This window comes from Canis lupus, chromosome 25 (assembly GCF_048164855.1).
Source record: "Canis lupus baileyi chromosome 25, mCanLup2.hap1, whole genome shotgun sequence".
Lineage (NCBI taxonomy): Eukaryota > Metazoa > Chordata > Mammalia > Carnivora > Canidae > Canis > Canis lupus.
Genome location: NC_132862.1, coordinates 40,660,199 through 40,672,353, shown reverse-complemented (window position 1 = coordinate 40,672,353; position 12,155 = coordinate 40,660,199). Strand labels below are relative to the sequence as shown.

General features: G+C 38.1%; 1 protein-coding gene across 9 annotated transcripts in view; it reads left to right on the top strand.

Moving 5' to 3' along the window:
- The window catches only part of DYRK4 (dual specificity tyrosine phosphorylation regulated kinase 4), a 64,547-nt gene that overhangs the window by 973 nt on the left and 51,419 nt on the right, over nucleotides 1-12,155 (top strand). For 5 of the 9 annotated variants that reach the window (XM_072799293.1, XM_072799296.1, XM_072799298.1 and 2 more), the window contains exons 2-3: nucleotides 973-1,093; nucleotides 4,178-4,271. In XM_072799293.1, the coding sequence (XP_072655394.1) occupies nucleotides 4,185-4,271 (87 nt within the window). In that variant the 5' untranslated portion in view covers nucleotides 973-1,093; nucleotides 4,178-4,184. Of the gene's footprint in view, nucleotides 1-972; nucleotides 1,094-4,177; nucleotides 4,272-7,952; nucleotides 8,072-12,155 lie in introns of those variants that run through there. The other 4 variants (XM_072799299.1, XM_072799291.1, XM_072799297.1 and 1 more) reach the window with 3 other exon arrangements.

Here is a 12,155-nt window from a genome sequence, read left to right as displayed (position 1 = left end):
GGACTTCTATTTGTTATTTTTTTCTTCTCTGTTTTACTCCTTTTCAGGAGGTAATGATAACCTTGAAAGAGAGTCTCTAGTGGTGTGCTAGCCACTCCTCGACTTTGTCTTCTCCAGCTCTGTACTGTTGTCAGGAACTTGGCTAGGAATACATCCTTCCCAAACTTGTGGAGGACCCAGTGCTGGGAGTCCATGGTCTTAGCTGATCCCAAATCCAATGTGAGTGTGTTGTAACAGCTAAAAAGGGCAAATACTGGTCTAGGCATCATTAATAGAAATACAGCGACCAGGTGAGTGATGTAAAGATCTTGCTGCCTGATTTAGCATTGATTAGTACATAATCTAGACTCTAGAATAAAGTGTAGGGTAATAAATACTCAAAATAAGGTAATAAAAATAAGGTAATAAATAACGTAATAAAAGCTCAAAATAAGGTAATAAAAACTAGAAAGTAGAGAGAGACAATGACCATACAGGATCTCTCTGTCATGCTTGGATGCTCTATTGTATGAAGACATACTTGAGATAAAACTGCACAATGCCGGGAGATCAGTAGAAGCCAGGAAGGCAAAAAGGCACTGGATTGAATATTCAGGAACTCTTGAGTAGAAGCGAGCATTGATGTGTTCTTCGTTGTTCTGCAGAGGATAACAAGTGCTGGTGGAGGATGTGTTGCTCAATGTCACTTCTTCCCACCAGCATTTGCTGAGCACCACCCATATGTATAAACAGCCTGATGTGAAACGGGTTGCCTGGAAAAACAGTGAGCTCCGTCACAGAAATATTCAAGCAGACACTGAGGATTTCTGCCGGGGTGGGAAGATGGACGAATAACCCCTAAAACTTCTTTCAGCTATGAGAGTCCACAGACCATGGAGGAGTTTCAATGATAATTGCAGAGGGGCCGAGGAATTCTCTTTGCAGCAGTGAGAGTAACTTAAATACATTAAGTACATTATGTCCTGTTCACAGAAATGCCAAGAGAGTCCCTGCAAGTCCTATACTGCCACAATTTCTGCCCCAAACGTAGCTCTCCAAGGCATAAAGATCAAGCTAATTGACAACTGCCAAAGAAATCCTGAAATCATAACAGGTAAATCTCAGACAATATGTATTCCTTTCTGGACATTGAAGATTGGTGTACATAGATAATGCAGTATGTATAAAATTCTCTGGATGTAGTGACGCTGGCACCACTGTTTATGAGTCCGTCATGCCCACCAAACCTGGAACTCCTTGAAAGCAAGGATTCTATTCTATTTATCGCCCAGTCCCTCATGCTTAGGACACTATCTGTCACTATTTGTTGCTTGAGATCGTGGTCTCGAGTTTTTTGATGAATTAATCTAAACTATCTTAGATTTGTCTTTCTTTAGCACATTTGAAATAAGAGCTTTCAGTAAACAAGTCATTGTCCTTGTCCCTAAGAGGAATGTAAGAAATAAAATAACATAAAATCCAAGCTCATCATTCCTGCCTCCAAGAGATTCACAATCAAGATGAGATGAAATGTGTGGCCCTAAAATAATTAACACTCAGGTTGTTGACCTAGTGACAGAATGATCTCCACCCACAAAAGTACTGAAATCTGGAGGGAGGAAATGGGTATAGGCTGGAGAGGTAGGGAAACTGACCTTTGTGTAAAATAATAGGAGGCACTTTTATATTTTAATTTCAGTTCTCAAAGCAGTATTCACTCTAGCTCTGAGATGAGTTTCTTATCTTTAATCCTTCATGTAACAGTTATAAACAAGATATAAAACTTTTACAATCTTGTGGTACTTAATAAAGCTGGAATCAAAGAGCTTAGAACTGGAAAGGACATCAATGGTCATCTAGTCCAGTCCTGTCATCTTACAAGTGGAGAAACTGAGTATAAGGATAAGACATATCACTTGCTCAGGATCTCTCTGGGGGCAGCCCTGAGACTAGATTCCAAGATGCCTCAGCATATTCTTCAGGTCTCTATGTCCTCTTCACCTACAGAGCACCACCGGAAGCCGAATAGAGGAAAGAGCTCCACTTGCCGGGAAAGATGCATGTGGGCTTGTATCGTCTCCCCCATCCCTGGGGTGTAGATGGAGGGATCATTTGATACAGAGCCTTGGCAGGAACAATTGTACTCATTCTTCCCCTGTGTTTGGATTTTGCAGCCTCCACAGCAAATTGATGACCAAAATTCTACTGGTTCTGTATCCCAAATTATTCCCAAGTTCCCACGTCCACCGTGTCCTCACCATCATGGCCTTGGTTGAGGCCCCCATGATCAATGCCTAGATGCTCAAGACAGCTTCCTACTTGAGCTCCTCCAAACCTTGTTGTATGGTATTGCCAGAGAGATGTCCGTAATGTACCGATCTGATTTTGTCAGGCATTGAACAGGCCATGCAACCCTTCCTTTATGGTCTAACCACCTCTCTGCCACTGGCAATGTCTGGGTACTCACACTTTCTGAAGAAGACAGTGCTCTTTCATACTATTGTGATTGCAGAGCCTCATCCATCTGCTCTTGACTCCATGCCTGTCCTGTTTCTTCTTCAAGGACGGTGCTACTCTGCTCAGGTGTGAAGTCTTCCTCAGCTTTTCCAACAGAGTTTAGTCACCCCTTGAAGTGCGCTCCATTAGCTCTTCGCTAATGGACCTCTGTTACTGCCCTTACCGTGTGCGTTGTAATGACCTATTTCCACATGTCTGCCCTCAGATAATGAACTCTCCTTGAGGGTGGAGGCTATGTCTAGTTAATCAGCGGCATTATCTCAGCAAATGTTTGTAGAAAGGAAGGAAGAAAGGGAAGTAAAAAAGTGACTTTATGATTATTTGAAGAGAAGCAACTATTTTTGTTTACTCCTGCGTAAGATTTTTTCATATTGCGTGTTAAAATTCATGTTCCTATCACCTCCCCCAGGTCCACCCCTCAAAGGTAATTATTTTTAGTTTACTTTTTCTATATTCTTCAATATACCTGATTAAGACACGCAAACATCTTGTTTTTTTCTTAAATAAAGATAGAATCATGCATACTGTTCTGTTTTTATTCAATACATTACAGGCATACATAGAGATTTACTTCTTTTTTTTTAAAAGTGATGCATCATATTCTATAATACATATGTGCCATATTTTTAACTTCTCATATATAGACAAGTAATTTCTGATTTTTCAACATTATGCTGCAATAACAGTGGGCGGGACTGGTCTTGAGTCCTCTGAATAATTTCAAAATTGTGATGCTGTCACCATTTATTACAGTGTCTGCAAGAATCTACCAATGCAGTGGTTTGCAGAAGCCAGGATAGCATTTGCACTGATCCCTGTTCTGTCCTTATTCATATATTCTTGATTCCCTTGGCTCTTGCTAGAGTTAGAGGCTGAAAAGGAATTTCCAAGGGACACAAAGCAGAGTTCCAGCAGCTGTCTGTTAATGGAACAGGTGTATAATAGTGGCATGAGTGCCCCTAAGACTCTTCCACCTACATAAATCACTGCTTTAACTAGATTCCGTAAACTTAATGTGAATTAGTTTTTCATCTTACAGCAAGTTCATTATTCATACAGCTCTGTTCTGAATAAAGAAGGTATAAAAATAGCTAAATGAGATCCAGGCAAAGCATTTCTACCCATTGTCCCTTTCTCTTTTTCTTTTTTTTTTTTCATTTAAATTCAATTAGCCAATATATTGTACATCATTAGCTTCAGATGTAGTGTTCAATAATTCATTGGTTGCATATAACACCCGGTACTTATCACATCACATCACAATGCCCTCCTGCCTTTTTTTTTTTTTTTTTTTTTCCTCTATAGGCATTAAGCTACCGAGAGTAGAAGGTGGTTGTGGTAAGAGAATGGTTTACTTAACAGGGAGCTAGAGGAAATAAGTCTTTTTGCTTGGTGTCCTAAACTGCTGGCCACCTCATTAGCTCATCTTCCTTGGCTGCTGTCTCCCTCTGTCCTGAGTACCCAGAGACTGATGCTAAGAGGCCCTCTCTCCTGACATCATCAGCCACCTGATGGGGGTTGGGGTTGGAGAAAAAGGAATAGCAGACACTCAGCCAGTGTTTTTAGGCTTGCCACTTTTTATCTCCAAGCCTTCCCTACATTCTTTCCAAGCCTGGGTGTGGGGACCATTCCTTATATTTTGCTCCTCCTGCCAATGTACTTTTTACTCTTCCTCCTCCAGGACTAAAATGGATTCTAAAAAGCCAAGGAAATGCAGTTTGACATCCTTCCCAAGTTTGAAAGCAAAAAAGAAACAGAATCTCAGCCCTGGAAAGGTAAAGATCCTTGACTTTCATTTGGGGTAGAGAGGTATCATCATGAAGACTTGGGGACCTGGGACCCAGCGCCAATCACTGTTCTCCAAGCACCTTTGATGACAGAATAAGGGGAAGTTCCGGAACTACAGAACTACAAGGCCTTCATTGAACAGGTGGCTTGTGTTTGAGGAGGCCCTGTACTAGTTTCTCTTCTACAGCATCTTGTACTGTGCTTCTGTATTTCTGGAACCACACTGGAGGTGTTCCAGAATGGTTCCAAACATTTCCAGAAAAGGTGTGTGTGTGTGTGTGTGTGTGTGTGTGTGTGTATGTGTGTGTGTGTGTGTGTTTCCCAGCACAGACATAGTGTCTTTCTTTTTACCCAGCCTCAAAAACTATTGAAATACTACAGTATAAAGGTAATTTTGTGATGTGGTGACTTTGTGATCACCATCTACAAGATTACTTCGAAATCAGGAGTCATTTTCATCTAATGTCCTCAGTTTGAATTTCATACATGACTCAAAAGATGGTATTATTTGGATCTTTGCTCTGAAAATTCTGTGGCAAACTTGAGCCCAGGGTATTCAAGTTTGACTTTGAATCCTGCTTGTGTCACTGGAAAAGCCAGAGTTCAGTGGCTTTTCCAAAGCCAGATTAAAAAGTCTTTTCCCTGTAGATCACATATCACCTCCTTAAAATTATGACTTTTACATCAACTCCTCCAAGCAGTGTTCCTGATTTAACCTTAGCATTCTCCTCCTCACAGTTATAACTAAATAAAAATGAATCCTAAAGCAAAGTCCACTGCCCTCCAGCCTTCCCCCTGCCATTACCATATACAACAAAAACCATTATTTTGTGATTCAAAGGCACAACAATTTTTTAATCCCTAAGACATTTCTTTTGACAAAGCAAAACAACATAAAATATTTGAGAGAGTAAATCTATAGCAAAACAGAATAATAAAGACAACATTCTGTTCAAATTTAAAATATGCAAACAGGATGGTCTTGGTGATGACTTAGAAAAGTCATCATGTGTTTTGCAACTTATATATATATTTTTTACCTGCTTGAGCTCATATCTATTGAGTGCTTGGATGACTCTCATATAAACTTTAGAGGGTAGTACAATTATTACCCTCGTTTTACATATGGGAAAACTGAGATTCAAATAAATAAACAAACAAACAAACAAACAAATAAATAAATAAATAAATAAGATCTTTTAAAAAAAGAATAATAATTCAACAAACCCTCTTGTGTGTATGCAACACATAGTTTAAGAAAGAAGTCCCCTGTGTGTCTCTCCCTATCTTATCTCATCCCATTCATCGACCCCTCTGAGATTACCACTCTCTTGACTTTTACATGTTATTCCATTGCTTTCTTAACATGTTTTTAACTCTTCTAAACTATGTATTGTTTAATTTTGCATATTTTTGGTTTTTATATATATGGAATCTTTTGCAAGCATCTTTTTAAAAATTTTTTATTGGAGTTCAATTTGCCAAAATATAGCATAACACCCAGTGCTCATCCCGCCAAGTGCCCTCCTCAGTGCCCGTCACCCAGTCACCCCCACCCCTCTCTCACCTCCCTTTCCACCACCCCTTGTTCGTTTCCCAGAGTTAGGAGTCTCTCACGTTCTGTCTCCCTTTCTGATATTTCCCACTTATTTTTTCTCCTTTCCCCTTTATTCCCTTTCACTATTTTTTATATTCCCCAAATGAATGAGACCATAGAATGTTTGTCCTTCTCTGACTGACTTACTTCACTCAGCATAATACCCTCCAGTTCCATCCACGTTGAAGCAAATGGTGGGTATTTGTCCTTTCTACTGGCTGAGTAATATTCCATGGTATACATAGACCACATCTCCTTTATCCATCATCTTTCGATGGACACCGAGGCTCCTTCCACAGTTTGACTATTGTGGCCATTGCTGCTAGAAACATCGGGGTGCAGGTGTCCCGGCATCTTTTATGCTCACTACCAATCTAGCATGCACTGGTTCAGCATCTCGCTTTCACTTGGATTGATCAGGCCTCCATTTGGACAATTGCTTAGTGCCTATATCCTTTAGATGCTGTGCATGTCAATCACTTTTGTTCATAGTAACCCGTTTATAAATCAGTTTCACTGCTGCATTCAATTATATGGGCATATCACACTTCTTATCAGTTTTACAGGTCATGGCATGTGGTTTTTTTCCTTGGTTTTGCTATCAAAAATGGTACTTCCATGAATGTTGTGCACATCTGCTGGTGCATAGATGTGGGAGTTTCTAGAGTAGACACTTCAGAGGGAAAGTGCTGGGCATCAGGGTATGTCAATGCTTAACGTTACCAGATAATGCCAAACTGTTTTCTAAAACATTGGTATCAAAGTACTTTGTCACCAGAGCAGTATGTGTGAGTTCAAGCTGTTCTCCATCCTTTTTATCCCTTGATGTTGTGTGGCTTTTTATATGCCAGTTTGATAGATGAGTAACAATATCTTATTGTATTTTAATTTGTGTTTTGATGATTAGTAATGAGATTGAATCTTTTTTCATGGGCTTTTTGGTCATTTGTGTTTCCTCTTCTGTGAAGTGCCTGGTTCTGCCTTTTTTGCTTAAGTATTTTTATTGTGTTGTCTTTTTCTTATTGAATTGTAGAATATCTTATATATTCTATAAATATAATATAAAATTCTACAAAAAATATGTAAAAATATATAAATGATGTATGAATATAAATAATATGTACATACATTTATTCATAAATAGATATACAAACTATTTAAAGGACTTACTAATCCTTTGCCAGATGTATGTACTACAGATACTATCTCCTTGCTCTTGGCTTGCCTGTTTTTTATATATTTTTTAGAGCTGCTTTAGGTTTATCGAAAAATTGAACAGAAAGTAGAGTTCCCATATACTCCTCCTCACTCTCCACAGTTTATCCCTTTTTTTTTTAAAGATTTTTAATTTATTCATTCATGAGAGACACAGAGAGGGAGAGAGAGGCAGAGATACAGGCAGAGGGAGAAGCAGGCTCCATGCAGGGAGCCCGATGTGGGACTCGATCTCGGGACTCCAGGATCATGCCCTGGGCCAAAGGCAGGCGCTAAACCGCTGAGCCACCCAGGGATCCCCTCCACAGTTTATCCTCTTACTAACATCTTGCCTTATTATACCAGTGGAGTGGTTTGCAGAAGCCAGGATAACATTTATTATTAAATTTATTATTATTGTACAGTTATTACTACTGGTGGACTCAATATTGGTACATTATTATTAGTGAAGAGCCATAGTTTATCTTAGTGTTTACTCTTTATGTTGTGTAGTTGTTTGGTTTTGACAAATACATAATGTATCCATCATCACAGTATTATACAAAATAGTTTTGCTGACCTAAAAGTGCCCAGTGCTCCATCTATTTATCCCTGTTCCCCATCTCCTTAAACCCCTGTCAACCATTTTTACTGTCTGTAATTTTGCCTTTTCCAGGATCTCATATCACTGGGATATGATCGTTGGGATCCTACAGAATGTAGCCTTTTCACACTGGCTTCTTTCACTTAATAATATACTTTTAAGGTTCCTCCTTGTCTTTTCCTGGCTTGATAGAAAGCAGCTTACTGCTTTCCCGTGCTGTATAATATTCTATCGCCTGGATGTACCACAGTTTATTTATCCATTTACCTTCAGGAGGGCATCTTGGAAGGGCGTCTGGGGCTCACGGTCCTGAGATTGAGCCTTACATCGGGGAGTCTGCTCCTCCCTCTCCCGCTGCCCCTCCCCCAGCTTGTACGCTCTCTCTCAAATAAGTAAGTAAATAAATAAAATCGTTTTAAAAATGGGCATCTTGGTTGTTTGCAAGTTTTGGCAAATATGAGTAATGCTATAAATATTCATATGCAAGATTTTTTTCTGCTATGTTTTGGCTTTAAAAAATTTTTAGTTACTTATTTTTTGAGGTATAATTGAAGATAACATTATGTCAGTTGTAAAATATGATTTGACATTTGTATACCCTGTAAAATCATTATTACAATAAGTCTTATTTCCCTGTCACCATATATATGTAACATACAATATTATTGACTACAGTCACCATGCTCTATAGGACTTATTTTATTTTTATTTTTTATTTTTATTTTTATTTTTTTATGACTTATTTTATGAATAAAAGTTTGTACCCCTTCTATTTTGCCTGCCTACTCCCCTTCTCTCTGGCAGCTACCAGTCTGTTCTCTACATCTATGAGTTTGGTTTGTTAATTTGTTTTGGTTTTTATTTTTATTTTTTTTAAGTTTTTATTTAAATTCTAGTTAGTTGACATACAGTGCAATATTAGTTTCAAGTGTAGAATTTAGTGATTCATTACTTACATACGATACCAATGCTCATCCCAAGTGACCTCCTTAATGGCCATCACCCCTCTAACCCATTCCTCTGCCTACCTCTCTGGTAATCATCTCTGTAGTTAAGACTCTGTTTTCTGGTTTGCCTCTTTTTAATTTTCCCTATGTTCATCTGTTTTGTTTACTAAATTCCACATAGACTGAAATCATATGGTATTTGTCTTTCTCTGACTGACTTATTTTGCTTAACATAATACACTCTAGCTTCATCCATGTTGTTGCAAATGGCAAGATTTCATTCTTTTTTTATAACTGAGTAATATTCTATTGATTGATGAGTGAATAAAGAAGATGTGGCGTACATATATATGTACAATGGAATATTACTCAGTATCTTTCATGTGCCTGTTGGCCATCTGTATATCTGCTTTGGAAAAATGGTTTCTAGATCCTTTGCTCATTATTTAATTGTATTTAATTGTATTTGTTTCTTTGTTATTGACTTTTATGAGTTCTTTTTATATTTTAGCTATAACCCTTTATCAGAAATGTGATTAAAATATATTGTCCTGTTCAATAGATTGCCTTTTCATTTTGTTTTTTTTTTAATTTTTTTTTATTTATTTATGATAGTCACACAGAGATAGAGAGAGAGGCAGAGACATAGGCAGAGGGAGAAGCAGGCTCCATGCACCGGGAGCCCGACGTGGGATTCGATCCCGGGTCTCCAGGATCACGCCCTGGGCCAAAGGCAGGCGCTAAACCGCTGCGCCACCCAGGGATCCCCTTTTCATTTTGTTGATGGTGTCCCTTGCATTGCAGAAGATTTTCAGTTTGATATAATCCTATTATTATTTATTATTGCTATAATGCTTTTGGTTTTTGTTTTGGTATTAAATCAAAAAAGTCATTGCCAAGACCAGTGTCAAGCAGCTTAATTCCTAAGTTTTCTTCTAGGAATTTCATAGTTCTAAGTTTTTAGATTTTGGTTATATTCAAATCTTTAACCCATGTGGAGCTGATTTTTGTGTATGGTATAAGATAGAGGCTCAAACTCATTCTTTTGCAAGTGGCTTTCCAGTTTTCCCAAAACCATTTATTGAAGAGACTGTCCTTTATCCATTGTATATTCTTGGCTCCTTTGTCATAAGTTAACTGACCATGTTTAATGGGTTTATTTCTAGGTGCTCTATTCTGTTTTATTGATTAGTGTGTCTGTTTTTATGCAAATACCATACTGTTTTGATTGCTGTGGCTTTGAAATGTAGTTTGAAATCAGGAAGTGTGATGCCGCCAGCTTCGTTCCTGTTGTGGTTCCATACAAATGTGAGGATTGTTCTATTTCTGTGAAAAGTGCCATTGGAATTTTGATTGGATTTACATTGAATCTATAGATTGCTTTAGGTATGGACATTTTACAGTTTACAGAACAGTATCAGTTCTCCCACTCCATGAGCACAGAATATCTATTTATTTGTGTTCTCTTCAGTTTCTTTCATCAATGCTTATAGCTTTTAGTGAGACCTAACATTTTAATGATATTGAGTCTTCCTGTCCATGAACATGGAAAATCTCTCCATTTTTTTTTAGATCTTTGACTTTTTTCATCAGCATTTCATAGTTTTCTTCATATGGATCCTGTACATATTCTGTTTGCCTTATACAAAAGTATTCCAATTTCTTGAGGTTGCAAATGTAAATGGTCTTTTTAATTTCAAATTTCAAATTGCTTTTTTATAAATTTATTTTTTATTGGTGTTCAATTTGCCAACATATAGAATAACACCCAGGGATCCCTGGGTGGTGCAGCGGTTTAGTGCCTGCCTTTGGCCCAGAGCGTGATCCTGGAGACCCGGGTTTGAATCCCACGTCGGGCTCTCTGCATGGAGCCTGCTTCTCCCTCTGCCTGTGTCTCTGCCTCTCTCTCTCTCTCTCTCTGTGTGACTATCATAAATAAAATTTAAAAAAATAGTCTAGAATAACACCCAGTGCTCATCCCATCAAGTGCCTCAAATTTCAATTGTTCATTGCTAGTATATAAAAAATCAACTGACCTTGTTTACTAATCTTTTTTTTAAAAAAAATGTTTTATTTATTTATTCATGAGAGACACAGAGAGATAGAGAGAGAGGCAGAGAGATAGGCAGAAGGAGAAGCAGGCTCCATGCAGGGAGCCTGATGTGGAACTTGATCCCGGGTCTCCAGGATCACACCCTGGGCTGAAGGTGATGCTAAACCACTGGGCCACCAGGGCTGCTGTTGTTTACTAATCTTATACCTTGCAACCTTGCTCTAAATCTTGGCTTGTCTACACTCTATATTGTCTTTAGAGGAGAAGGAGAACTTAATTAGAAGGAAGTAAATTCATAGCATGAACTTTTTATCTTGCTTAAGAAATTTCCTACTCTGAAATCATAAAAGACAGATTTGTCTTCTAAAAGTTGTATGACGGGCGCCTGGGTGGCACAGTTGGTTAAACATCTACCTTTAGCTCAGATAATTCCAGAGTCCTGGGATTGAGACCCACATTGGGCTGCCTGCTCAACATGAAGTCTGCTTTTCCCTCTCCCTCTGCTCCTTCTCCCACTTGTGCTCTCTCTCTCTCTCGCTCCATCAATCTCTCTCAAATAAATAAATAAAACCTAAAAAAAGGAAAAGTTGTATGATTTTGTCTTTTATTGGTTCTGAAAAATTCCCTGAGCCATTCTGTCTTTATGTCTGCCACATTCATTGCCTTGTTCTGACTCTAATTGGACATGTGGTAGACCTCACCTTTTCCTCCATGTTCATAATCTTTGAACATATTTTTCATCTCTGTCTCCTTGTGCTGGTTGCTAGATTTTTTCTCAAACTTGTCTCTTCTGGTTCATTGATTTATTTTTCCAAGTTCCAATTTGTTTATTTTGAAATGTGGTTATTTGTATGGTGTCGTATACTTTATTTATATTTTTAGTCTTTTTTATTTCTTTAAGCATATCACACCTGATTATTTTTCAGTTTTTGCCTGATAATTCCAGTTTTTGGATTTTTTGAGGGAGGAGGTATCTAATTCTGGTGACTATAGTTTCTGTTAGTTCTTACTCATAGTATCTTTTTTTTTTTTTTTTTTTTTTTTACTCATAGTATCTTATCTGTATGTGTGTATGTGTATGTGCTCATGTGTGCTTTGTGTTTTTGTTTTTACTATAAGGTTGCTAGTCTTATTTTATAGAAAAGGAAACTGAGCCTGAGAGAGGATAAATGGCTTACCAGGGTCATACTACTAGCAAATAGCAGAGTAAGAATTCTAGTCAAAATTTGACTTTAGAGTCGTTTACTTTTTTGTACTCTGTGAAGCTTTAAAGACCCTTGATGGGTGAACTCTTTCATAAATCACTCCCAAGTGTTTATTGAGAGCTAACTTTGGACCAAGCATTGTCCTCAGTGCTAGGACACAAAAATAAATAATATGTATCTCCTTGTCTAGCATGCAGTCTAGTGGGGGACATAAGTATGTAGAGACAAGTGACAATAAGCATGGTAAGTGTACTCACTAAGGTAAAAACAG